The 25,034-nt window shown below is 39.9% G+C and overlaps 1 protein-coding gene across 3 annotated transcripts in view; it reads right to left on the bottom strand.

The window, feature by feature from the left end:
* The window catches only part of MOB2 (MOB kinase activator 2), a 114,889-nt gene that overhangs the window by 30,234 nt on the left and 59,621 nt on the right, over positions 1 to 25,034 (bottom strand). Inside the window, exon 1 of one of the 3 annotated variants that reach the window (XM_062577546.1) lies at positions 693 to 897. The exons of the other annotated variants lie outside the window; for them this stretch is intronic. Coding sequence (XP_062433530.1) covers positions 693 to 802 — 110 coding nt within the window. The 5' untranslated portion in view covers positions 803 to 897. Of the gene's footprint in view, positions 1 to 692; positions 898 to 25,034 lie in introns of those variants that run through there. 3 annotated transcript variants of the gene reach the window in all.

Here is a 25,034-nt window from a genome sequence, read left to right as displayed (position 1 = left end):
CACTTGAGCAACAGGGCTCCTTTCCAGAGCAGCACAGATCTGAGAAAGTATCTGAGCACGTTTAAGCAAATTAAAAAGCTCCAGTTGTTCAGGAGTGAAGCTGTTAGTCCTAATCTTCGTGGTGACACTTCCCCCTCGAATCAGAACTGGGCAGAACTCCTCCGATCAAATTACCGTGTCCTTTGCCAAACAGTCTGGTTTTGGTCTCTGCAGTCACACATATCTCGATGCTCCCACAAGCCCTTCTGGGGTACATGAGCAACTTTTTCCTCTCATCTTAAGACATGTTTGTACAGAACATGCCAAAGCACACGTCGTCTTTGTCAGACTCCCCATTCGACGAACATTAGTAATGCAAAGTCAGGACCTTCGCAGTCGGGTTACGTCCTGGAAACTTAGTTTAGACCACAAATGAGACTTCGCGGCAGGCCTGTGTGAGGACAACTGTTTCTGCTTCAGCAGCTACCGGTATTCAAACGTCCACCCTCCCAGGGAGCCACGCAAGGCTCAACGGGAAGCGAAAGCCGCCTCCCTCCTCAAGCCACGAGGACTGCGGACAACACGGCTCCCGGCCAGGCCCGCGCCGGCGCCCTCCAGCCGCGCTCCCGCTGCCCCGCCGGGAGGGCGCCCACCCGGCCGGGCCCCGCGAGGCCGCGGCCGGAGCCCCCGCCCGCCGCCGCGCCCGTCCTTACCGCAGCACTTTGCCCACCGCCTGCAGGACCATTTTGCAGCTTAGTCCAGGTTTGGGGCTCTGGGCGAGCACGGGCCGATCACCGGGGAGGCTGCAGTGATCCCCGACCATGGTACAGCGCGGCGCCGGCGGCAGGAGCGGGCGGAAAAGCCGGGCGCGGCGCGGCACAGCCCGGCGCGGCGCTGCGCTCTCCCCGGCGAGCGCCTCCGGCCCGGCCCGGCCCGGCCCGGCCCCCGCCGGCGCCGCCAATGGGCCGCGGCGCCGGGGGCGGGCGGCGGCGGCGGCTCCCCGCGCTCCGCCCCGAAGCGCCCCGCTCAGGGCGGGCGAGGGGCAGCGCGCCAAGGCCGCGGAGCGGCCGGGCCCCCCGGCTCCGCCGCCTCGCTCCGCGGCGCAAAGCAGCCGCGCCGGGCTGCGCCGCGCCGGCCGACACGGGCATCGCGCTGCGCCCGGCGGCACGTGCCCTCCGCGAGGCGGATCCCGCCGGGATCCTCGCTGGACATGGGAACAGCCAAGTTTTGCGTTACTCTTTAGGGACTGTGTCACATAAATAAGGGCACAGGCTAGTGCACAAGTGCACAGCTCAATATGCTCTGTGTGAGAAATACAATTTTGCATTATATACTTCAGCTTGGAAACACCACCAAGAGCATCGGAGGAGTTTAAAGAGAAGAAGGGTGAAAAAGAGTGAGAACAGAAGCTGAGCACGCTGCCTTGCTGTCACGACAGGTCAGGTTCCCAGAGTTAAGAGCAGGCACTTGGGTGATGGTCCTTAGAGGTCAATGACTGACCAAGCAGGGTCCCCAAACAGGAGCTCTGCAGTAATGCACTTGCAGACCATTTTGCCATGACCCTTCCCACACACAGCAATAGATCTCTGGATCAGTACTGCACATCCAGTCCCTTAGCCAAGCCATGTAACATCCCCTAACACCTACCTTTCTGACCGGCCACTGCACAGTGGCTCCCTGAAGTAGCATTTACAGGCAAATCACAGTAAAATAGTGATGGATGGGATGTAATGTGACCTAGAAAATGCCCTGAGGATATCACATTCTCACAAGCAAAAACCCATCCACAGCATCTTGGACAAAACAGTGTTTTCCCCATCTTAGGTTCATCTCCAACACCAGGTGAACTCAAAGGACAGTTCGGTAGAGAGAAACTGCCAAGGCCTCCAGCTAGTTTACTAAACTGGCATCTTGCCCTTGTGAACAGAAGGCCAACAGTGGTCTTCAATTAAATCTAGAATAAAAATGCCATTCCTACTACCAGCTGAAAGGCATTATTTGCTTCAGGTGGTCAAAGTGGACTGGAATGCAGCTGCTATTTGCACAGACCTAAGCAAACCCAAGAAACTACAGCCACAGATCCTACTCAGAGAAATAATGTGCTACTCTCCGTCCCAGTGCCCCTACACAGACAAGGGTATTTTTCATTTATGCACCGCCTTCTAAGTCACACATCCAAGTCAGATCCGTAAAGAATCAGTTAGGCCTCCACATCCTTGTGAAGTGGGAAGTATTTTTACTCCCACTTTTCAAGCAATCCATTCAAGACGGAGTTTTAATGACTTCACTGGTACAACACAGGTGTCCTGTGGCAGAAGAGAAAAATTTAGCTTTCCACTCTGCAACCGCGCATTCTATACAGATTATCGAAACCTTTGAAAAATCTGAGGCCCACTCAATCTTCTTCCCCAAATAAGAACAACTTGTCACAGTAATGCCAATAAGCAACAGTCCTGGCAAGCAACGAAAAGACTCCAGCCAAAAGGGAGGCTGTGCTTTTCTTTGTTCACCAATGAAATCTGCACAAAGAGAATTTTGTTAAAAGATCTGTCCTGAAAACAGCAAGCACGCAAGATAAAGTAGCTTAAGTTTACTGAAACTCTTGTCTGTCCAAGATAAAGAAAAATCCATAGGTCAAACCAAAATAAGTTCAGCTCTGAGGTAAATATTACAGTTGTATTAGGAAAGCTGTCCTCTGTCTGACTCTGACAGCTAAACATTTCTTCTTCAGAGACAGAGGCTTCAGTGACCTTACATGGGAGCCCAAGATTACTAACTGATGATCTGCTGTGAGGACCAGCAGATAAACAAAATCAAATTTGTAAACTTGTGATCATTTTATTTTGACCTAGATAAACAACTCACATCTCTATTCCAGATCAAACTGACGCTCTCCTGTCTCCTCCTTCAACCATATGTCTTCACAGCATCTCTTCTAGCCTTTCCTCTATCTGTGAGTATTCCTCTGTTCAAGCAGTATATTCCCCTTTTGGGCTGACTGCATGTTACAGCTTACCTGTATGAGCGGATTTTATTTAATTTGTGGGAGAAAACAGTATCTCGAGGTCATTTAAATACTCCAAAGTCATAAAGATGAAACTTGAGGTTATTATAGGAGGCACCACTTAAGCACATACGCTTTTATTTATACGGTACCAATGTACAGTAACTTAAAACATGTGCAGAATGGATCCTTGTATTTTAAAGTGAAAGATTTAGAGCACACAGGCAGACATAAATGGATTTACTTGAAAGCTGTCATATCCAGAAAGAGCAGTACTCTATCCAGAAAAGCAGTGTATTTATCTGAACACAACCACTGGTACTATCTCTAGCTATGCACATTCGTAAGGACGGGTACCGAATTTCATGAAGGCTATGTCTCAAAGATACCTGCTATTCTGGCTATTTACATCAATCGGTACCTTCTTTTTTATCTGCCACCTCAACATTCTCTGTATGTAACAATTGCTGAGTCCAACCTTAGATTCAAATGTGTTTCAACAGTGAAAAGTGCTTCTTACTATCCCTTATCCACCAGTCAAGCTTTAAACGTCACTGAATTGTATACCGAAATCATCAAGAAAATTTTAACAGAAATACCTGTGCCTGGGCCTACAGATATAACAGCATGCTTTATGACAGTGGCAGTTTTATACACATATCAGTAAAATATCACCACCATCATACACAATGAATAGACAATGGCATAGAATAAGGTCACAAAACTATACAGTAGGAAGAGCATAGCCTCATTTCCCATCATATAAAGCATATAAACATATATGCTTTAGGACAGTGATGGAACGTTTTTTACATGATCCCAGCTGCTGTCAGGACCAGAGAGAGCTTTGCGATCAATGCCCTCTAAACCCAAACTCCTTGTTAGTGCCTAAGCTGACCACCAAGCCAAGAAATGATACTTAGAAATATTATGAGTAATGCTTTGTATTTACAAACATTTTATAAGCAGCCGTCACTCATTTACTTATATATTTGCCCCCTTTAGGTTTCCATAAAAGTTAAGTGTAAAGTAGCCACCACAGAGATGCATATTAGTATCCAGACGTTTGGAAAAGTAAGCAAAGCATATTAACCCAGACAAGCAAACAGTGTCCCAAAAATAAATAAATAAATAAATAACAACCATTATTTTGATTGAAGCACAACTCCGCATTGAGTTATGAGAAATGAGGCCTCGTAAGGTCAGATTGTAAACTTCTGTTTTAAATTAAACTGAAGTTTATTGTGGGTCCCTGCCTGACATACAATGTTTCAATTTTGCAAGCTAATTGGCCCTTTCTGTTTGACTTCACTGCTCCTTGCTACTACCTAGCCAAGCAACCTCTCCAATTACCTCACAGTGCATCCCCAGTTCTCTGGGCCAAATGCTCAAAAATTAGCAATGAAAACATTTTATCATTTAACTTGCCTTTAAGCAGTATTTATACAGAGATTATATTCGCTCTCCATTCTGTCGTCATCATGCAGCAGCAAAGATGCCAAGAGAAGCTACACTGTAACAGACCACAGAGGCAGGGATTTTGGACAGAAGACAGACCGAGCTCAAAGTCAACTCAGTCTTAAAAGGTAGTATGGAGGTGGTGGTAGTGGAAGTGGGAGTAAGAGATTTCCAGGGTATGCTTTCAGCTCCTGTCTTGAAATAGCAGAAGAAATCAGTCTTCCTGACCATGTAAAGAGTTTTGATAAAAGCTTTATCAACGGTAGCCATGCACATTTCAGAAAACCAGTGCATAAAAAGACTGAGCTTAAAAGAAGCCCATTCTCAAGTGAGGAGGAGCCAGACATTTGCTGCTTTTGCAAAAGATGTGGTAACAATGACAAGTCAGTGACTTGAGTATATTATCCTGCAACCGTCTTCTTTGGTTTCAACAATACTGTGAGTTTTTTTCTGCAACAGGAAGAAAACAGAATTGGTTGAAAATACTGTCACCTAATATCATAATATGAGAAGCAAACATCTAATCAGAGCAAGAAGAGCACAATACCTCAAAATATCATCGATGCATTATAAGGAACTCCTAAGCGTTTATATTTCAGCATTTTGGAAAGGATGCACAAAATGAGAAGAATTCAGAGTTCATATCAACAAAAATGGCTACCAAAAAAAAAAAAAAAAAAAGAGGAAGAAGAAAGGAAAGTGTACACTGCTGAATGAACCAAATAGAAAAATCATGATCTCAAAGGTATTGTAATTCTAGCATGTGTGGGGGCACATCTCTTGTACTGAAATCCCCTCAAATGTCAAGTTATGCCAGGTTCATCAAGAAGCATACATAGATGAGTTTAAGAGCATGTGTGTATTGAATGAAGCAGCAATAATAGCAGCTCCGAGAGAGATATTCATACCTACCAGCACTGAATAGAGGACACAATGCTCAAACTCTGCAATAGAGAAGTGCTGTGGAGTTACTTTTTGTCATCTGCATTCTAATCAGACCTCCTGAGTTATCCTACCTCAAGCGACAGAAGCCACTCTGCAAAACACACGCTGTCAGCACACTTATTTTCTGAGTGTATATTCCAGAAGACTTTGTACTTATAGCAAGCAGATTCTCAATCAGTGAATTACACTGGTATTGGATAGAGCAAAAAGCAGATTCAGACCTTAGTCTGTAGCATCACTGAAAACTTACCACTGTTCAAAAAAAAAAAAAATCCTATTTTTTTAAAGTTATCAATCTGACTCATGAGCAAGCTCCAATATTACTGCATTGTCTAATGTGTCCTACAGGAAAAATCAACTGGAAAATATTTGCAGAGAAGCAGCTCAAATCTATTACCCTCACAAAACTATCTTCTGTATTACAAAGACTACTATCTTCCATTTACAAAGTTGTAGCAAAAGCCTAGCAATAGCTCTGGGTGACACTGAGGTTCAAGTGATAGACACAATCTAAAAGAGGAAGGTATCTCTTTGCTTTTCTTTCAGTAGGGGAGAAGGAGAGAAGAAAACAAAAACAAGTAAAGATGTGCTGTTGAAGCTAATAGACCTATCATTTGGGGTGCTCAAAAGGATGACTGTAGATACATGCATCTCACAGATCAAGTCGGAGGAAAAAGACTTATTAGAATACCTGCTGATATGCTGTATGGGCTGCTCATAGCATACTGTAAAAATTTAATTTAATTTATACCATTAGAGACACTGTTAGTTCCTTCCTAGAGATAACATAGATGCGAGTTTCATCTCAGATTTTACCATTCCTTTTATTTTCTTGCCCTAATTTTGAAGCTCAAATAGGCTGTACACCAGGGAAACATCAGTACTATACACATTTCATACAGAAAAGCTAAAATGAAAGACTCCTTTTCCTTCTCTTCCCCAAACATGCTGGACCTCAAGCTTCATATAAAGAGGCAAAACTTCTAAAACTTGGCTGAGAAATTCTCCCCAGGGATTTAACATATTCAGAACTACTCGCTACACATATACAGAACTCTCTCTGTAAGTTTTACAACACAAGTACTGTTTTCACGGACTTGCATAAATATAGCATGGAAAACAACCCTCTAATTGCAAATTGGCACGAAATTCTAGACTAAGGAGTAAAAGGTGTAATCAGCACAGGAAAGGAGGTATCTGTGTCAGCACCGCTATTGGTCAAGACTATCTGCACTTGGGTGGGAAAGGCACAGAAGGAAAAGGGGAAGATGCTGGGAGTGAACTCAGCGAGTTTTCCCATACAGCTGGAGAGCCATTGACAAAACATAAGTCTGTCTGTCTTGGTATTAGGACTGGCCTCATTTCACTACAGTAAATGATTTTATCTGGTAATGCCATATTGAGATGACAGCATGGGGAAAAAACAATTCATGAAACAATAAAGAAATTTATTCTAGAAAGGTTTTTCTCCAGGTATGCCTTATAACATATGGACCACATAGCTTACATTATGTAAGATTAAACAGTGGAAACTATTCATTGTAATTCCTGGCACTTACAGAACAATTTATTGGGTACAACTTCTAAGGAGCTCTAAGGAACAGGACCACAAAATCCAGAAGTCACAAAATTAACTTGGTTCACGCCCAGACCAAGGCATATTAGCATTCCCCATACAATTCAAAATATGCATACTACATCCTGGCTAATATTTAGTTCGTAATACCTAGCAGGCCCAGCATATATCAGAGCTAGAGCAGGCCCATAACAACTTCTGCCATGTAAATCATGCCATAAGGTACCTAACTTAAAACCTGAAACAGGTCAGATTTAATAAAAATTTCCAGTTCAGCCTTGCAAAGCTGTGTAACTACTATTCGCATCACAGCAGATGAGCCAAGGGGAGGGACCATTTTACAACTCTGAAGTAAAACCTGTTTGGTCAGTGTGCATGTAAAGGCATGTGTCAGAGGGACACAGGGCTACAGAAGGACAGAAAGGAGTTAACAAATAATTCATCACAGCGACTCATCTTACATTCAAGTTAGAAGGCTGCATTTCAAACAGTCTTGAAAGAAGCAGCATGAAGATCTTGTCTTTGAGGAATCATCAAATCCAACATGCTGCTGATTAAGCATTTACAACCATTAAAAAAAAAAAAACAGCCCTTTGTCAGCATGTTAAAATAGTGTTTTGTGAACTTCTTGCCAAAATCTTGACATTTTAAAGGACAATTCATGACACTCAGTTGACACGGTACCTACTGAAGAACCCATAATGCTCTTATAGCAGCACTGTGTTGGGCCTGTGGTACACGTATTTCAGTTCTGCCTGCATGAGAACTCAGCTGCACGCAACATACACTTCAGTAGGCCTGGCCCTCAAAACTACATAAAGTAAATGAATTTCTTGTTATTTTTTTTAAATTAATTAGCAAAATATATACCCACTTTTCATGCTTTGATTTTCTTATAAAGAAAATAGTTTACATGCATTCAGGAACCCATTTGATATAAATCTCACGCTTGGAGGCTATGAAACTTCAGGTACTTTACAAAACTTAGTGTGATCAAATGACCTAGTGATGAACCTATTCCCACAAATCAGAACTCCTTTTGAACAAAAAGTGGCAGGATAAGACAATTCCAGATTAAGACTACCACACACTTTTTAATGTCCAGGCACTACACTAACACATGCTGGAAGCACACTAGTCTAACACAGTAACAAAGCAGTAGATAAAAAAAAATGCATATGTAGGATTGTTATTTTTGTATCGTATTCATTGTTTCTAAATACCATTTCTGCAAAAGCCAAGCTGGGCCAGCCACAGAGTGAAATCACACCAGTGGCAAAACACTCATAAGGAATATCCAAAAAAGTAAAATATATAGAAACTATCGCTTCTCTATACAAAAATAATACAAAACATTAACCTAAAGTGAATTATCTCAAACTATCAGAAGCTTCCTTTTTAGGGTCAGAATACGTGAAAGTAATTTAAAAAAAATAGAAAATTACAGAGGCCATAAAAAGATCTACTTATAGAATTGTCTTCCAAATTATGGTTGGATTATCACTTTAAGAGACAAAAAAAAAGTTTATTACAGTGATATGTGTTTGCACTGCTGTAAACCCTGGTTAAGAGGTAATCATGGATTATAAGAGAGAAACACAGTAAAATAAAGGAAGCTTCTAAGAACTCAAATCTCATCAGATCAAGCAAAAAAAAAAGGTGTAAAGCACATTGGGTGAGTACTGAATTTAGAGATCATCTTAACTCAAGTAGGGAAAAAAAAGACATAGGTAATAAAAATAACGTCATTAAGTACAGATCTGACTTTGAACAACACTGCTGTATATACAACTTTTGCAATGCTGTCTTGCCCGAAATCTTGGGTTTTATCTACAATTTGTTGTTTGGCTAGATTTACACCTCTTCCCTCATAGTCCATTATAATTTCAAAAGGCTGTTTATTTACTAGGGAAACAAAGAAGAGCAATGATTGACAGAAGTGTTTCACTGTTCTGGTTAGACAAGATTGTCATTTGACATGTTTTTGTAATGTAGTAAGAAAACTAGCCTTGCCAGCTTTCAAGCAGAGAAAAACTCACACTTAAAGTACTGAACTGAAAATGAACTGTCTGCCAAGAATATTCTACATTATCTTCACTAAATAGCAGTCTCCAGCCCAATTCCATGCTCATACAAGTATGTTGTTATAATCTGCTTTTGCACGCTTTGTTTTTATATACTTTTAGTTACTTGCTTTCAGGACTATGTTCATATTAATAGGTACAGAGGCTAGGACAAAAGCGTGATAGTGGTATACTACTGTAATTCCTACCTAGCAACTGAGAAATGCTGCTACCATTGTAATTATCACGAAATGGAGAAAAGCCATTTATGTATACAATCATAATCACGTACGATCAGGAGAAAGTGTTTCGTCAAAGAATTAAGGGGATTAAGCAAAGGCTTCAGATTACTGAAAAAAGAGTAGTCACACAGGTTTCTAGGAAAACTAAACATGGTAAAAGACATAGTGTTTAAATGCTGAATGAAAATTGTTTTGTGAGTAGGAAAAAATTCTGAAATTGAATTGCTACTGATAGGATGTATGGGCATGCAAGAAATACATACGCTGTGCTAAAAGCAGAGCGGGAGCAGGACTCTGAAATTCTCAAAGTCTAACTCTGCCACTACTACTTCTGATGTGTGAGTAAAATCATTTGAGCACAGATAAATATATATCGAGTTTTACCTAAATGCAAGTGATACATATTAGCTAGAGTATTTTAGTATTTTTAGGTTTCTTTCTGGGCAGGTGAAAGAGTACTAGAACACGTATTCATCCTTCATCTGGAGCTACTTCTGCACTTTGAAGGTGCATTATATGCATCAGACTACTGGACTCCAATACACACTAAGCGAACTTTTCTCTTTGGACATACTAGTCTAAAAATGACTTGAAACTAGGAAAAATACATTGTGTTCCACTATGCAAATAGCAGCTTTCCTGTATAATTATAGTACCTTTTGCTGAGAATTGCATCATGACCAGGATACTACTAAGACGACAAACATTTAACCTCTATTCTTAGTATGTTAGAATATTTTTCCCACGTGGTTATATAACCACATACACACCCACATATGAGCAGCACCATCATTTTTTTTCACTATTTTTTACTCCAGTAAAGGAACAGTTATCTTTCACTTCAACAGCTTTATTTTTGTTATTGTTTTAAAATGAGTAGCATCATCTTTCATTACTGTTTTTCCCTTGTCTTTGCCACATTTGTCTAACTATCTGGAAGAGGAGACCATAAAACAGGAATAAAAACAATAGCATTCTGGTTCCAAAATATCCTTAAATTTTCAGTAAAATAATTAACTTTGAAATGTGGAAAAGGGACTTTTCCAAGATTTTCTCCTGATGTTTTCATAAAATGGGTAGGTGCACACCTGCCAAAAGAAGAAACAGGATGCATTTCTGTTTTGCACACGTTAACCAGAAGTCCTGGGAATAAAACACAGCAGACTGCTGAAGATACCATCTACCCCGCACAAGCTCTTCCATATGTTGGCCAGAAGTATGAAATGTACAAAATTCTTCTGAACAGATGCAGCCCTGTATCATCTTACTTATACCCACATCTCTGCGGAAGAGTCAGCCAGCTCGGTGTAACCACACCTGAGCAGGAGCCACATTAAAAAAAAGACACAAAAAAACTAAGAAATTAAATAAGCAAATGTTAACCTTGTTATACTGATTTGCACTTCATATTTGAGGTTTTGATTATACTTCAAAATCCAGTTTTTGATTTCTTTGGAGGATGGTAAAACACAGAATGCAGATTCTGTTCACAACTACTCTACAAGTTTGTCGCTGAATCTAAACGGGTTTATGAATGCTGCTAAGGGTTCAGTTCCAGCCTTCCCAATCCAACCAAGCTCTTAGATACGTTAGATATATAAAGAACCAACCAGCTTCAGAAGAATTTATGCATGTGTTTAAGTGCTATATTAAACTGGAAATCAGAAATTTTGGATCCTAACCTCTTTGAGAATCAAATTTGATATGATGCAGTTTCCTCAGAGGAGTGAGGGAGCAAGGACATGGAATTAAAGCTCGACAGGTTCAAAGAAAAACTTACTTTGCTTCCTAATGCATGTTCTATATTTATACAATGAAAATATGGACAATTGAATACAAACATTTCTAAAGAGCCATCCTTTTTTCATAAACAAGTACAGTAGTTGTTTGTTTTAATATGAAAACATTCAAAACATTTGCTAGTGCTGCTTTTTAAAGTATTAAAATATTGTATTCCACAAATTAAGCTTTGTTTTGTTTGTCTTCCTGTGCATGTATATGCAGAACCTGACCACAGCTACACTGCTAGCCCTACCACCTTTACACTTGTTGACTAGTTGTTCTTGTACATAATAGTCTCCTGGTGGCCTTTCTCTTGACAAAATTTATAAAGAAACTAGTTGAAGGTCAACTAAAAATTCACCTAACTGATGCCAGTATCTGCATCTATCACAGTTTAGATTCATGCCACAATATAAATCAGAAACAGACATAATGCCATTGGTGAGCGAAGCCCTGCCATCAGTCAGCTGAGCACAGTGACAGACACCCACTGCCCTGTAACGCTGGGTCTCCCAACAGCAACCAGCACCGCAGACCATGAAATCCTTCTGCTCTGCCTAAGGGAGGAGGGAAGGCATGGGAGGCTATCAAAAACTGCCTACTTCCTTAGATACAATTTTACCCTTTTAAGCAGCCAGTTGAAGAAAGAATAAATTGGTATGGATGCAACCGCTAGCACCATGCAGATAAGAGTACAGCTCCTCTTATCTTTCACCTCGTATGACTATTTATCTTTACTTATAATGGTTTGTTGGGGGACCTTCGTTTTAAAGACAAGACAAATATGCAATAGTTATCACATCTTCAAATGTAAATAGAGACAAGCATTTGTCAGGTAGGTATAATCAGCATTGCACACCCCTTCCTGGGGGTGACTTCATCTGTTTTAACCTTGTAGATAAACTAAATAATTGTCTCTCTACTATAGTTTTTATAGCTCAAGTATTTTAATTATTTCACAATGAGAACACGTTTTTTTGATCAGAGAAGATACTCTGTCTACACAAATACAGCGTGCTAGCAAAGAGTGGCTGCCAGCGTAGACCCAGCACTCCACATAAAAGCTGTGCTCTGCACAAGCATGTTAAAGCCACCCCTTACCTATGCTTCTGAGCTAGCTGTCCAAACAAAACAAGCTATACTAGTTAAAATAAATAAATAAATAAACAAATAAGCCCATAACTGTGCTCAAGTTTCTTCTAGTGCAGATATACTCTCAAAAATCCTCTTCATAGCCCACCAACAAATGCCAGCAGACATCTGGAGCATAGACAAAACACACATTGGTAACACCCAACTTCTCCAGTGGGTGATTCATACACATTTCCTCCAGTGGCACTAGGATCATATACCACAGGACCTACCTGACACTTGCCTGAAAAGCCTGATTTACGGAGCTTGCACTAATCAAACATGCTGCACCTGCAGGGCACAGTGCAGCCACCTACCTGCTCTCAGGGAGCCCACGGGAAGGCAGCAGCCAAGCGAGGGCGGCTGCTGCTGACAGAGCAGCTCCTGGGAGGCCTGGGGGGGGAGGCCTGGGGGGGAGGCCTGGGGCAACCAGGTGCCGGTCGCAGAATAAACTGCTCAGCCCAGGATGCTCCGCTGCTGTGCGCCAGCACACCACAGTAACCAGACGGGGAGGCGTTAGGGCCAAAACAAGCCTTCAGTTTTTGTTTGCCTCCCATCTAGTTACCCTTGCAGTGAACCCAAAAGTTAACTGGCACACTTTCCAGAAAGGCATCTGGTTTTAACTTGTATATCTGACAGCAAAGAAAAATCAGGCTTTTTTCAGTAATTTGTTTCACTGGCTGATCACATCCGTTGTTACAACGCACATTCTTTGACTATTTGAGAATTCCTGGCTTTAACAGCAGATTATTGTTCCAATGATGATTGTTACCCTTTCTCTGTCTGAATATAGCTTTTTTCGTTAACTTTATTAGCTAGATATCATTTTCACCTTTTGACCTTCTGAGAAATTAAAAAAAAAAAAATCTCTTTATGTCTTATTTCAAGGAGTCTTTTTTCCAATCTTTAAATATTGTGGCTTTTTTTTTTTTCTGTATTTCCAATTTAGAAGGGATCCAAGTGCCAGTTCAAGAAAACATAACTGTGACTGATCAAAAGATCTGAAGCTAGGTTTCAAATCTTAGCATGGATGAACAAGCAAACAGAACTTTATTTGGATCTTCATTCCCCAACAGACTAAGGGAACATTATTTCATCAGGTAATGCTGAAAGGTTAAAAATATTTCCTGTTTACGTTTCTAATACTAACTTTTAGTAATTCAGAGAATACTTCTATCCTAAGACAATAAAAAAATGCTAGTACTCTCATAGGTTTTTCTTTCCCTGCTCAAATAAAATCAGCAAACTACTTACATTCTCCAGACAGAACGGCTATAAATGTAATATAGCCCTTCTTTTATAAATACTTAATCTGCTTGGTAGCAATTAAGAACATTTCATCCCACACTGGTTGTGCTACCTTTTATTAAAAACCTCAAGGAGAAAATAACTTTTTTTCCTGAAACTCATTTTCTTTTCTTTCTAACCTACAACCACAGGAGGAAAAAAAAAAAAAAAAAAAAAAAAAAAAGTTGCAGTGCATTCATTCAAAATTAGGTTGTAGGAAACAAATGCAGAGCACACGGCAAAAATTTTATGTCCTCTTCGACATAAAATTAGCTCTCCTTTATCACTGTGTTGCTTCCACTGTAATCCTTGAATACTCTTAAGCCAAATACACTATTGATTCAAGTCAAACTATCTGACCCAAAGGACTGGATAGAAGGGAGAAGGGGAAGATGATACTGCCTAAAAACTTGAATGAGCGCAGCTTATCATCTGCTAACGTGACCATTAGTGTGGAATGCTGGGCAGCGCATTTTCCTGTCTGTTGCCTCCCAAGCCTCGTCCTCCTCGGAGCGCCCTCCTCCTTTATGCTTAGAGAAAGACGAGTGCATTCTCCCATCTTTTATGAGAAACATATTCAGACAGCAGCAATGAAAAAAGCTAAAACAAATAGTGCCCCCACTATCCCACAACAATGTCATTCGCTTAACTTCAACTATGCAACTTCTAATGTACAGAACTCAAGGAAAATACATCCATACCTGAATTCATTGAAAACATTACCCACCCTCACCCTCTTCATAAACACACTCCACATATTTCAAGGGTTGTGGAGTTGTCTGGTGGATAAGAAACAAAAGGCTTAACAGATTGCCATTATGCAAGTTAGAACTTGCACATCTCTCCCAGCTTCAACATGTTATACCTCTATTATAGTGAAAGCTGTAACAGGACTTCTTTGGTGCTTCATTTACTGCCCCACTTCCATTCAAGATAATCAACTTCCAACAAAACTTAAAAGTTCATGCTCTCTCACCATGCAACAGGAAAAAAAAGAAAGAAAGGAAGGAAAGAAAAAAAGGAAACAAAAAGCAAAGAAAAGAAAAACAGATTTTCCCCCTCTACAGTACACACCTGGTTTTGTACCATAACTTCTATTTAGCAGATTGTTGTTTAAGAAAAACAATCTGGCAACGAGAAACAGATCAGCTGCTTGGCACTCGTTCTGCTTTTGTAACCCTTTGCCAACAGCCTTGCATTTCAATGAAAGCAACAAACATCTGCTCTGCACAAACATAAATACTAGAGAATCCAAAAGCTGTAATGTTGTTCAGGTATTAGTGGATGAACACAGAGAAATAAAACTAAATTTACATTCAGATAGTCTTTTTAAAGCTTTTAACTGAAAATTTTACTTTCTAAAAACCCACCGAGCTATATTTCATTACATTGTTTATACTGGACGAATATTTAATTAGTCCCTATGCGGTCAACCCACAGGGCCACTGAACCTCCTGAGCAGTGTTCTTTAGCAGTCTCCGACTACAAAACGCTCATTGGGATCTCTTCTGAAATCCTCCAAGGACATCTTTTGGAGATGCCGCTAAGCCACTCTATCAGCTAGTTGCTTCAGAAAGGAGCATTTCTGTTTACTTCTCCTTGCCCAAACCGTGAGTTTGGGTGCTTTTTTCCACAGCTCTAGTTTTCTGCTACTTTAGCACTGTGAAGCAGCTCACTATGGGGTAAGATCAGAATCACAGGCACTTAAGAGAAACTGCTGAAACACACCTAAGGACAGAAAGTCCCTTTCACTGGACGTTTGCCTTTACAATAGTTTAGCTACTGTTAAACCACATGCTTATGCTAATAGCTTCATACGCATCCTTGCAAGCAAAATAAAAACAAAGAACAATTCCCAATTTGTGTAATTACATCAGCTCCCATAAATAAGAGTGGTGAGAGTGTATATAGAGAAAAATTCTACCTAACTCCTTGTTCCATTATTCCACTGTCAGGCTGTTGTGTTAGATACTATTGTGGGAGGAAGTCAAAACTGCTCCAGAACACAGGAAAATAATCTGGAAAAAATAAGAGACTTGGACTTGAGGCTGGAGAGGGAAAAAGCAAGGGGAGCTGTTCAGCCCACTCACGCATGTCAGAAAAAAGCTTGAGAGGACTGCAGTAGATTCCAAAAAGACAACAATCATCTCTCAGCCTTGTGGTTTTCCAACAAGGTGCTTCACCATCCTACGCACTAGTCCAACAATCAAAGGATCACAGTGATAATGAAAACCTGGGTATTATGTATTTTTTCATGAGCATGACAATGAAAATACTTTATGTGCATTGTAACATAGTTTGTTTCTGTAACACAGAAACTGCCTCATCATTATCATAATTACCCATGTTATACAGTAGATTTATTATTATAAACTTTCTTGTATATAGAGAAGCAGAAATTCACACCTTTTTTTTCCCCTGCTGAGAGAATCACTGCAAACTTACTCATCTGTCTAGACCAGGCAACATCAAGGCACAGAAGCAATCTTATTTCAGCTACATGTTTGCTTTGTTGTGAACTAGATTTTTCAGTAGATTTTCAATACATGCAAAATATCAAAAGTTCAAATTATTTACTCAGTCCACTACAGTTCTCCTAAGTAAGATGCTCTCTCGCTCCCACCAAATGGCCTCCAAAACTGCTGTAGTTGGGATGTGAGCTGGCAGGCAGAGAAAAACAGGAAACTTCAAGCTTCTAGACCACAGAAGTAACTCCTTTCAGGAGCACAACAGAGAAAAAAGCAACCAATAGTTCCATAATCACCTACAACCCACCCAAATCGTGCTTTTAATCCTTGAACAATTTTAGGAGGGCTATTATGTATTCACAGACCTCACCAATACATAGTGACCTTCTACCATTCATCCTCTATAAATCATATATAGCTGAGCACTGTGATTCTACTGTTGATTACATATAGCACTGACTGCAAAATTCTCCCAAAGAGAGCAAAGGTTAAGTAGGATTAAGAGATCAGTAACTTTTTTTACCTAAAGGGAGAGGGTGAAAACGAGACATGAACTCTTAACTGGTTTGAAGCAGCCTCTATGAAAGCAGGGTTTTTTTCCAAAAATATAAAACCTATTTTCATGGCTACTACCTTTTTATAGTAGTCTGTATCAGCAAAACTGTCTTTAAAACACATCAATTCCAATACGTACTTTTTTTCACATCCAGATACATAAATATGAATAATGTCCATAATGTACAGTGGAAAAGGACTGGAGCTATTTCTTATTCACATAATATGGAACAGTTAATTAGTAGATATGCTATTACCTTTTTTCAAGACATTCATATATATACACAACAGCCAAGGTCTATAACAGCTCCTATATGAAGTAATAGGTTCAGGACTAAAAGCTGAAATCTGAATAGCTTGTCAAAATTTGAAGAAAAAGACTTGGTATCGGAGGAAGTCTTAGGGACTTCCTCCCAAGGCACAGAGCTGCAAACAGAGCTGCCAAGCTTGCATGGATATCTCTCTAAAGTCAGAAGAAAAATTATTTTGTGCTTCTTACCCTGTAACTTTTAATTGCTATTACAAATGAATTATCATTACACTTGAGAAGAACTACGATTACTTTGTGAGTGGCTTATGCGTATGCTCCCTCCCCACTACTATTTCCTTTGTTCCTTGCAAAACTCAGTCTTCAAAACTCAATAATCTGTGACAAAAATTGATCCTTAAATCTGCAAACATGGGATTTAGGCAGCTGGGGGGAAGAGGGGGGGAAGAGGGGGCGAAGAGGGATTGACATGTTTTTCTATGCTTCAAAGATTGGGTCAAAGTGACATAATAAAACACTCGTGTTCAGCTCCTCCTATGACCCTTCCTACAGTTCCCTCTCCCATAATACTTTCAAGATAAGCCATGCTAAGCCAGAGCGCTGTGACAACCTCCCATTTTGCCAAGAGTCAAACCAAGAAACTCTCTGTAGCCTTCAGCTGTTTGCACATTCCCCTCGAGGCTGACACAGGAGCAGCTGATGTGTGTGTATGTAGTCATTGCCTGTCTTTTGTTTCTCAGAATAAGAAGAAAACACGTTTTTCCCCTCCCTTGTCTGGGAAACAGGAAACAGACACTTATAAAGGCTCTCCCACATACAGTGTCGGCAGGAAAAAGGTGGAGTTTGGCAACATTAAGATTTGTTCTTCAAATGCAGACCAGTAATTATCCTAAGGTAAGCAACAGGATGGCTGGATTACAAATATTTACCCACTCTGCTGCTGCTCTTTTCATGTGTTTTTTGTATTTCATGCAGTCTTATCCACAAAAAAATCATTTATTTTACATTTAAGTAAAAGTCACTCTTTATTTGAGTTTTCAGGTGATCACTCTTGCACAAGACTTTATTCATCTTTACATAACAAATGCAAAGAAATAAGCCCTTTATAATAAATAACCACACAAGTTGATTAGTTCTTACGCTCCTTATAACTGCCTAAAAAAGCAGCTGGACATTTTTATCCCTGTTCTATAATGAGACTATACTGTTTCTAGTGGTGAATATAGCTCCCTAGAGCACACAAATAAATCCATACTTCCATTTCAGAAAGAATAAACTAGTAACAACATTGTATTTAGCTGGGGGGGGGTGCAGGGTGCAACTACATGGATTTTCTAGGAAGGCCCATTACCTGGTAACTGTAATTTGCATGACTGGAAGGTCCAACAGAGGGACCTTTCTGTTGATCGGGTATACTCCAGGAATATATATCAAGAACTAGTAACAGAAAAATTAGCATGATAAGAAGGAAGACTCACCACTGAAACAAATTATCAGTAGGTGGTTTGAAGCTACCCAAAGAAATCCTAAAATAGCCTACTAAATCCAAAAGTTAAGTACCTATGAGACTGTTTTTTTTCCACTAGCCAGAGCCTGAACATTTCTGTGACTGGCTACATCAAAAACCCAGAAGCTATTTCATATAAATGCTTGTAGAAGGCCTTTGTAGCCATTGTCTGCAGGAAAAAAAAAAAAAAAAAAAAAAAAAAAGGAAAATATTCCAAAATTTGAATAAATGGGAGCAAATACACAAATTGGTCATGTGTCAAAAAGTCATGAATGAACTCAGTAACTAGCCTCCTTCACAGGCTGTGCTGCCCATATTAAGAACAGCTTTAATGTTTACGGAATCGGCAGCTCTCAGAATGTTTTAAATCACATTGTTCTTTGCTACAGCGTGTGCCTCCAACAGAATTTTCCATAATGTGAATAACATGCATGTATCACGCACTCCTCCATCATAACATACGCTCCATGAGTTCCAGCTTATGCCAGTGCAGTCCAAACAAGAGGTACCCTGACATATCCCCTCTGCCAGTTCTCCTCCCTCTCCTACACACCAAAATCTCCAGCTCTCCACCTGTTCTAGGAGGGTCCCTACAGAACGAGAACTCTCAGCTAGTTTTCCAGCCTGCTGACTTGACTCTCTGCTGCCTTGCCCTTTGCCATAGCAGCCTCTCTTTTCACCTTCTCTATCTCCTGATGCTTGGATCCACCTGCAAAGACCATGGTAAGGAGTCCACCATGGGGTTGGTTCCCACACAAGAAAGAGGACCAGTAAGGAATTTGGGGCAGACAAGCTCTGCGAGAAACAAACTGCTCCCAGCACAGGCAGCCTCTTCTTTGGCATTAGAGCCCAGGATGTGTAACAAGATGTGATGACTTTTACTGCACTGCTCCACTGCTCTCAGCTCCCAGATCATCTCAGAAAGGAAGGCATCAGCATTGGCTTCAGAGTTTAAGGCATTCACCAGAAGGTATTTCATATGCTGTAGCTTGAAAATGGCTACAGAAGGCTACCAAAAGATAATCGTCTGATAGCAAAAACTCTTCTGAAACAACAATCATTTCAAACTCAAATCTCTCCAGTCCCAACAATAATTGATGACAGGACAAAAAGAAGGAAAAAAAAAAAAAGAATAAAAAGAAACACTGATGACAAGAGGAAAAAAATCCCCCAAACCTAAGGCATAGTCTCTTCCACTAAAACAGCATTACAAATGTAGACAAATAGTTAAAGTTTTGAAAATAGCATTTTTTAACCATACTCTAGAACACAAAAACAAAAGGTACCTCATAAAGTGAATAGTACAAAGCACAAGTGAAAAGGAAATGCTCCATTACACAGCACTTTGGCTACACGCTTAATCTAACACAGGAGGTCGCACCGTATCTGCTTGGGTAATTCCAGAGACCCTTGGTAACACCTGGAGCGATGCAAGCAAACACACAGCTCTGACCTCCAGCCGGTATCCTCTGAAGTGATCTCTCTGCATTTTACTGCATCATACACCAAGTTATATTAACTACCTACACATAAAGCATCTGTCATCTAGTATTAGAGCACAAAACTGGGTAAAAGCATGGGACAGTCAATCTCTCTCAAAAAGCCATATTCTAGCCACTGAGAAATCAAATGATCTTAGGTCAAAAGATGGAATGAACTTGTAGAAAATCTAAATTACTTCAGCTACTGCATAGCTACTCTTCTGCTTGTTTATCGTCAAACTGCACAGTCTTTTAGAGAGCTGAAGATTTGTTTAAATATTCTTAAGTACAGCAACAGCACTCAATATTGCAAAAGGCAGCATTTAACCCCATAAAAATATTTAAGCATATAGTCAATCTACTTCTTCAAAGTATTCTATGAACAGACTCTTTATAAAAAGCACATAATATGCCCTATAAAACTACAGTGAAAGAACTGCTAAAGTCCCCTCAGAAAGCTGTACTGTTACTGTATCAAGAATACACTTACAACTAAAGACCAACCAGAATAGCAAAGATAAGGAAAAGAACGGGTCCAATGCTTTGGGGGTAAAGTAGCTGTATGACTACTACAAAATAAAGCTCCCAAGCCAATAAAATCTGACATACACACAAGGTCAGTGTGATGCTCTGAGCTACCTAATATTTCTTATTAGGATCTTTCCTGCCAATTGATTGATGCTTAGTTATCTTTAGCTTCCATCAACACTGCTGCTGTTCTCTCCCACACAGAAGAAGTTAAAGAACCCACATTTTGTTTTAGCTGAACTAGCAGCAAAATGAAACGAGTGATGTTTCATCCTGCATAGTTAGCAAGACAGAGCTTTGAGAATAGAAGATAAAATCATTAATAGGTCTTCATTTCTTGGCTTTAGAGTGGACCATAAGCAAAAGTTCCCTTGATATACCTGTGAGAAAAGAAAACCAACCTCACCTCATCATTACTGCAGGTACAGTTTGACAGTGATGCAAGGAAGAAAATAAGCTCTTGTTCTGTTGTTTTTTGTTTGGTCGTTTTTTTTTAAACCTGAGTTCATTGGAAAATCTTTTAATAAGGCTATATTTTATACACTTGTTCATTATGATCTTAGAGTGATTTTCATTTAAAAAGCTCCAGAGCATCTCAGAGGCAAGAAGGTGAAATAAACCACCCAGTGCACATCGGGCTACTGAAGCTGCAACTCACAGCAACTTGCATACAAGTTTAGAGTTAATTTTGTCCCCCTAGTTATTATTATTAATGAGCTATAAATTAGGATGTTAATAGCTTTAATGTAAAACAATGGATAACTTACCTGTCTACTTTCAGTGGGCACTTCTTGCCCTGCATACATACTACCTTAATTCTAATCCCTGACCATCTTACATGCTCCACTACACAGTTTACTTTGGGTGGAGGAAACAGAACAAGAACAGAAGGTGCCAAAAACAAAGTTTCAAGTTTCAATTAAGTGTTTTGCCATTCCCTGTTCTGGTCCACAGTTGCAGAGATAACAACTTCTTTGTAATACTAAAATCCTAATAAGAGCATTTATCACTGTCCAAAACTCTGTATAAGACCAAGGATGACAGCTTCCTTGAAGCTGTTCTACACAATTGTTTTATATCAAAAAAGTGAAACATTTTCAAAGTATACAGTATGGGGAGAAAAAAGTAGAGTGTAGAAGAATATACAGCACCCAGGAGACCTGCAACAGCACATTCTGGAGTTCTGAATTAAATTTTTGCTTCTGGTAGAAGCTGATTAAACATTTGTGAAGAGTTATTGCTAGCTGTGCACAGATAATCTATGACAATGCACATATACTCCTGCAGGTTATTCTTTGCTTTAAATACTCCCCAAGGGTAGGAGACTAATTGAACAGGCCACATTTAAGAGTATGCATTAAAATAAATGTCTTTCTCTGTTATAATCTGAGCTTTTTATTTCTTAATCACTATGCAATCTTCCATTGAAACAAATGCATTTTTCGCATCAAAACAACAAAGATTTTTTTCTGATGAAATAAAAGCTGGCATAAAGTACCATGCTTTCAGAATTACATTACAAGATTAAGTCTACACTACATGCTCCACTGATCTGACTCATTTTCTGATCAAGAAGCTACCCAAATAAATACTTGATACTTAATTTAAATGCATGTTTTTATTAAATCATCTGCAGCATTCACCATGAAGAAGGCTCAGTTCCAAATCCATATTTGGAAACAGTTCTATTAATATAATACACCAATGATTCAGTGCAAGTTCTAATGAAATCACCTCTCGGAAGCACTAAATTTATAATACTTTCCCTATATAAGGCTTACAGTTGAAATCTTTATAAATACATTGTTAAGGAATATAAAAATACATAAACCAGTCTTGCATACATGCAAAAAAATACCAGAGAAGACATATGTGAGAAAATAATTCTCAGGACAAACACTACCAGAACAGCCAGATCAAGTATAGAGGACAATAGTTACACAAACAATATCTATAAAAGAAACCCCCTTCCTAAAGGTGAAGATATACTCCAAAGATTTAGGATTACAATTCTAGAACAACATTTGGTATTTTGCACCGTATTTCCTTCTCCCTCTCTATTGGGCCAATATGCTACTACCTTATCACAAGATGGACAGCAGCAGCATTGCCCATTGAAAAAGGACATTAAAAATTAAAAATGTCAAAATGGGCTGGAATTGCTGCAAATAGTAGGAATCATCATCACCAGATGGTGATATGAAGACTAGTGTCGGCCTTCCTGCTTTGAGGTCTCTTGCTTGTATCAGTCTCCTTGTTACCACTCCCTACCTCTCTGCAGTGCTCCTACAGCAGAGCAAACAGGGAAGCATGATGGGTCTCTCCCTCAAGCAGCAGTCTGAAAAGACCACAGCAACCAGAACCAGCACTAACAAATCTTTGCAGCACAGAGTGAGCAGCAGTGGTCAAAAACAGCCAGCTCTTCTTGGCTCTGCTCTGTGCTGCGTGTGGGCAATGGTGCTAGCCTGAAATCTTGTCCTGACTGTAGGAGCTCACTGCAGCTCTTCCAAAGCTTCCTTCAATATACCCTAATATCTCAGTCCTGACTTGGAGGAGACTGCAAGGATCTCTGCAGTTTCCTTTGCTCATGCCTGGCAGCACTTACAAGGCAGGTCTAGAGGGAATTCAGTTAGTTCAGGTTCAGTACTGATTTCAGATTAAAGACATTTCAGTATTACAGCAAAATTTACTTCTCAATGTACAAAAGAAGAAAAAGCATGAAGAGCTTAGAAGAAACTTGAAGGCTGGTAGCTGTAGGTTTGGGAGGTGCAAACATTAAATAGCTATGGAAAGGGAGGGAAAAAGTCAAATGCAAAATCTGATTGCTCACTGGCATGAAAGATGCACCTTACCAAACACACAAATTTCTTCCTTAACATGGCATTCCTTCTTTCTCATAATATAGCAGAAGCCTAATACAATCTTTTTATCCTCTAAAGGGGGAAGAGGCAACAAAAGTGTTTTTGAGAGAAATTTTTTTCGACTGTTTGTGAACGATTACCTTTGCCACATTCTGCAGCTCCTCAGAGGTTGTTCTCTCTCTACACACTCAGCAGTCAGACCTTCCTCAAATCGAAAGGATTTCAGCCTACATATTCACAAATGCCTAACACTACTGAAACGTTATCCCCTACAAGCATCGTATTAACTCCCCCCCTACAAAAACAACAAAAAAAACCAACAACAATGAAAAAAGAGCATTTTAAAGACGTATCAGAAATCAGGTCATCTTTTAACTGAAGCATACTGAATGAACACACTGTCAACTTCAGAAAATGAGCGCACAAACCTATAACTAAAGCTATAGCTAAGCACAGAGCCATCTCTGCCTGAGAGCGCAGTAAGATCACGTTGCGTCAGGCAGAGCTCAGTCAGCACTGCCGGCCTTACATCTTGGCTTACATTTTTGACACCATAGAGCATTTCAAAGAAGACTCTCCAAAAACGGAGTCCAAATCCAAGGAAAACCAAAGCAGATAATCTACATTTTTGGCCTTAATGTGACAAAACTTTGGAGCACTTTCCAAGGATAACGGTCTGTATTACTACTCTTAGATCTTCCTTTATTTAATGACAGAAACTGTAGTAATTCGGGAGGACTGTAAAATAGTTCTCACAGCTGCTTCTCTTCAGATAAGATACGTGGGTGTTCATACTACTTCTGCCTGCCAGATGTGGTATTTAACAGGCTTTCATGAGCTGATTGTCACATCCTTTAATACTATTTTTTCTTACAGTTGAAACTATACTTAAGAAGAAAAAGCCTTCTGGAGCAGAAGCTCTTATTTCTACATTTTTTTTCAATAAAACGAACATATTACTTTTTCTCCTTTGTTTTGTGTCAGTGTAGGAGGGAAGTGTATAAGCAAAAAAATATATATATATTTTCAAGTTCAGAGTGTGGCTCAAAATCAAGAGTCATTAGTTAAGATCAGTGGCTTGAAGCAGATGAAATGGATTTTGAAGCCAACAATATTTTATCAGAGTTAGCTGAACATCCACTAATGGTAATATATACCTAAATATTTCTTCCTCGTTCAACTCAAATTTGTTTCAAGGCATGGGTTACTTCTGCCTTTGATTACATACATCCAACTCGCTCTACTTTCTAAATATTTTCAAGAGAGATGGAGAACAAGATTTTTTTTTCAGAAACTTCTATTTTGGAAAAAAATATTATTTCAAATTGTGGTATCAGTTTATGAGAAACAGGGAGCTACAGGATAAAATATAACCTTTATTAAAAATATAGTAAGATTTTTACTGAATTATCCTCACTTTTATATAGTTCAATTTTTCTGGGGAAAAAGGTAGCATTATTAAGGTAGGTAGACATAACAACTTGGCTGCGCACCATACAGAGGAACTGCACATAATGAGAATCAGGTACTCCTGGCAGACTTGTCATCAAAGCAGTTGACAATTATGTGAAAATCACCTTCATATACTCTTACGTCCAAGGTGAATGTAGCAAACATGATCTCCATGCATAGCAGAGCTCAAAGAGCATTTTCAGAAAGTCCTTGGAAGAGCACTGGGCAGGAAAAGGGAGATATCAGCTCTCTGAACTCTCAGTTGAGCCACAGAATCACACAATGGTTGAGGTTGGAAGAGATCATCTAGTCCAACCTCCCTGCTCAAGCAGGGTCACCTAGAGCATGTTAGACAGGGTTGCATCCAATCAGGCCTTGAATATCTCCAGAGAAGAAGACTCCACAACCTCTCTGGGCAACCTGTGCCAGGGCTCCGTCACTGTCACA

The sequence above is a fragment of the Rhea pennata genome, chromosome 5, assembly GCF_028389875.1.
Source record: "Rhea pennata isolate bPtePen1 chromosome 5, bPtePen1.pri, whole genome shotgun sequence".
NCBI classification, from domain to species: Eukaryota; Metazoa; Chordata; class Aves; order Rheiformes; family Rheidae; genus Rhea; species Rhea pennata.
The sequence above is the reverse complement of the archived record's forward strand: the minus strand, read 5'-3'. Positions and strand labels throughout refer to the sequence as shown.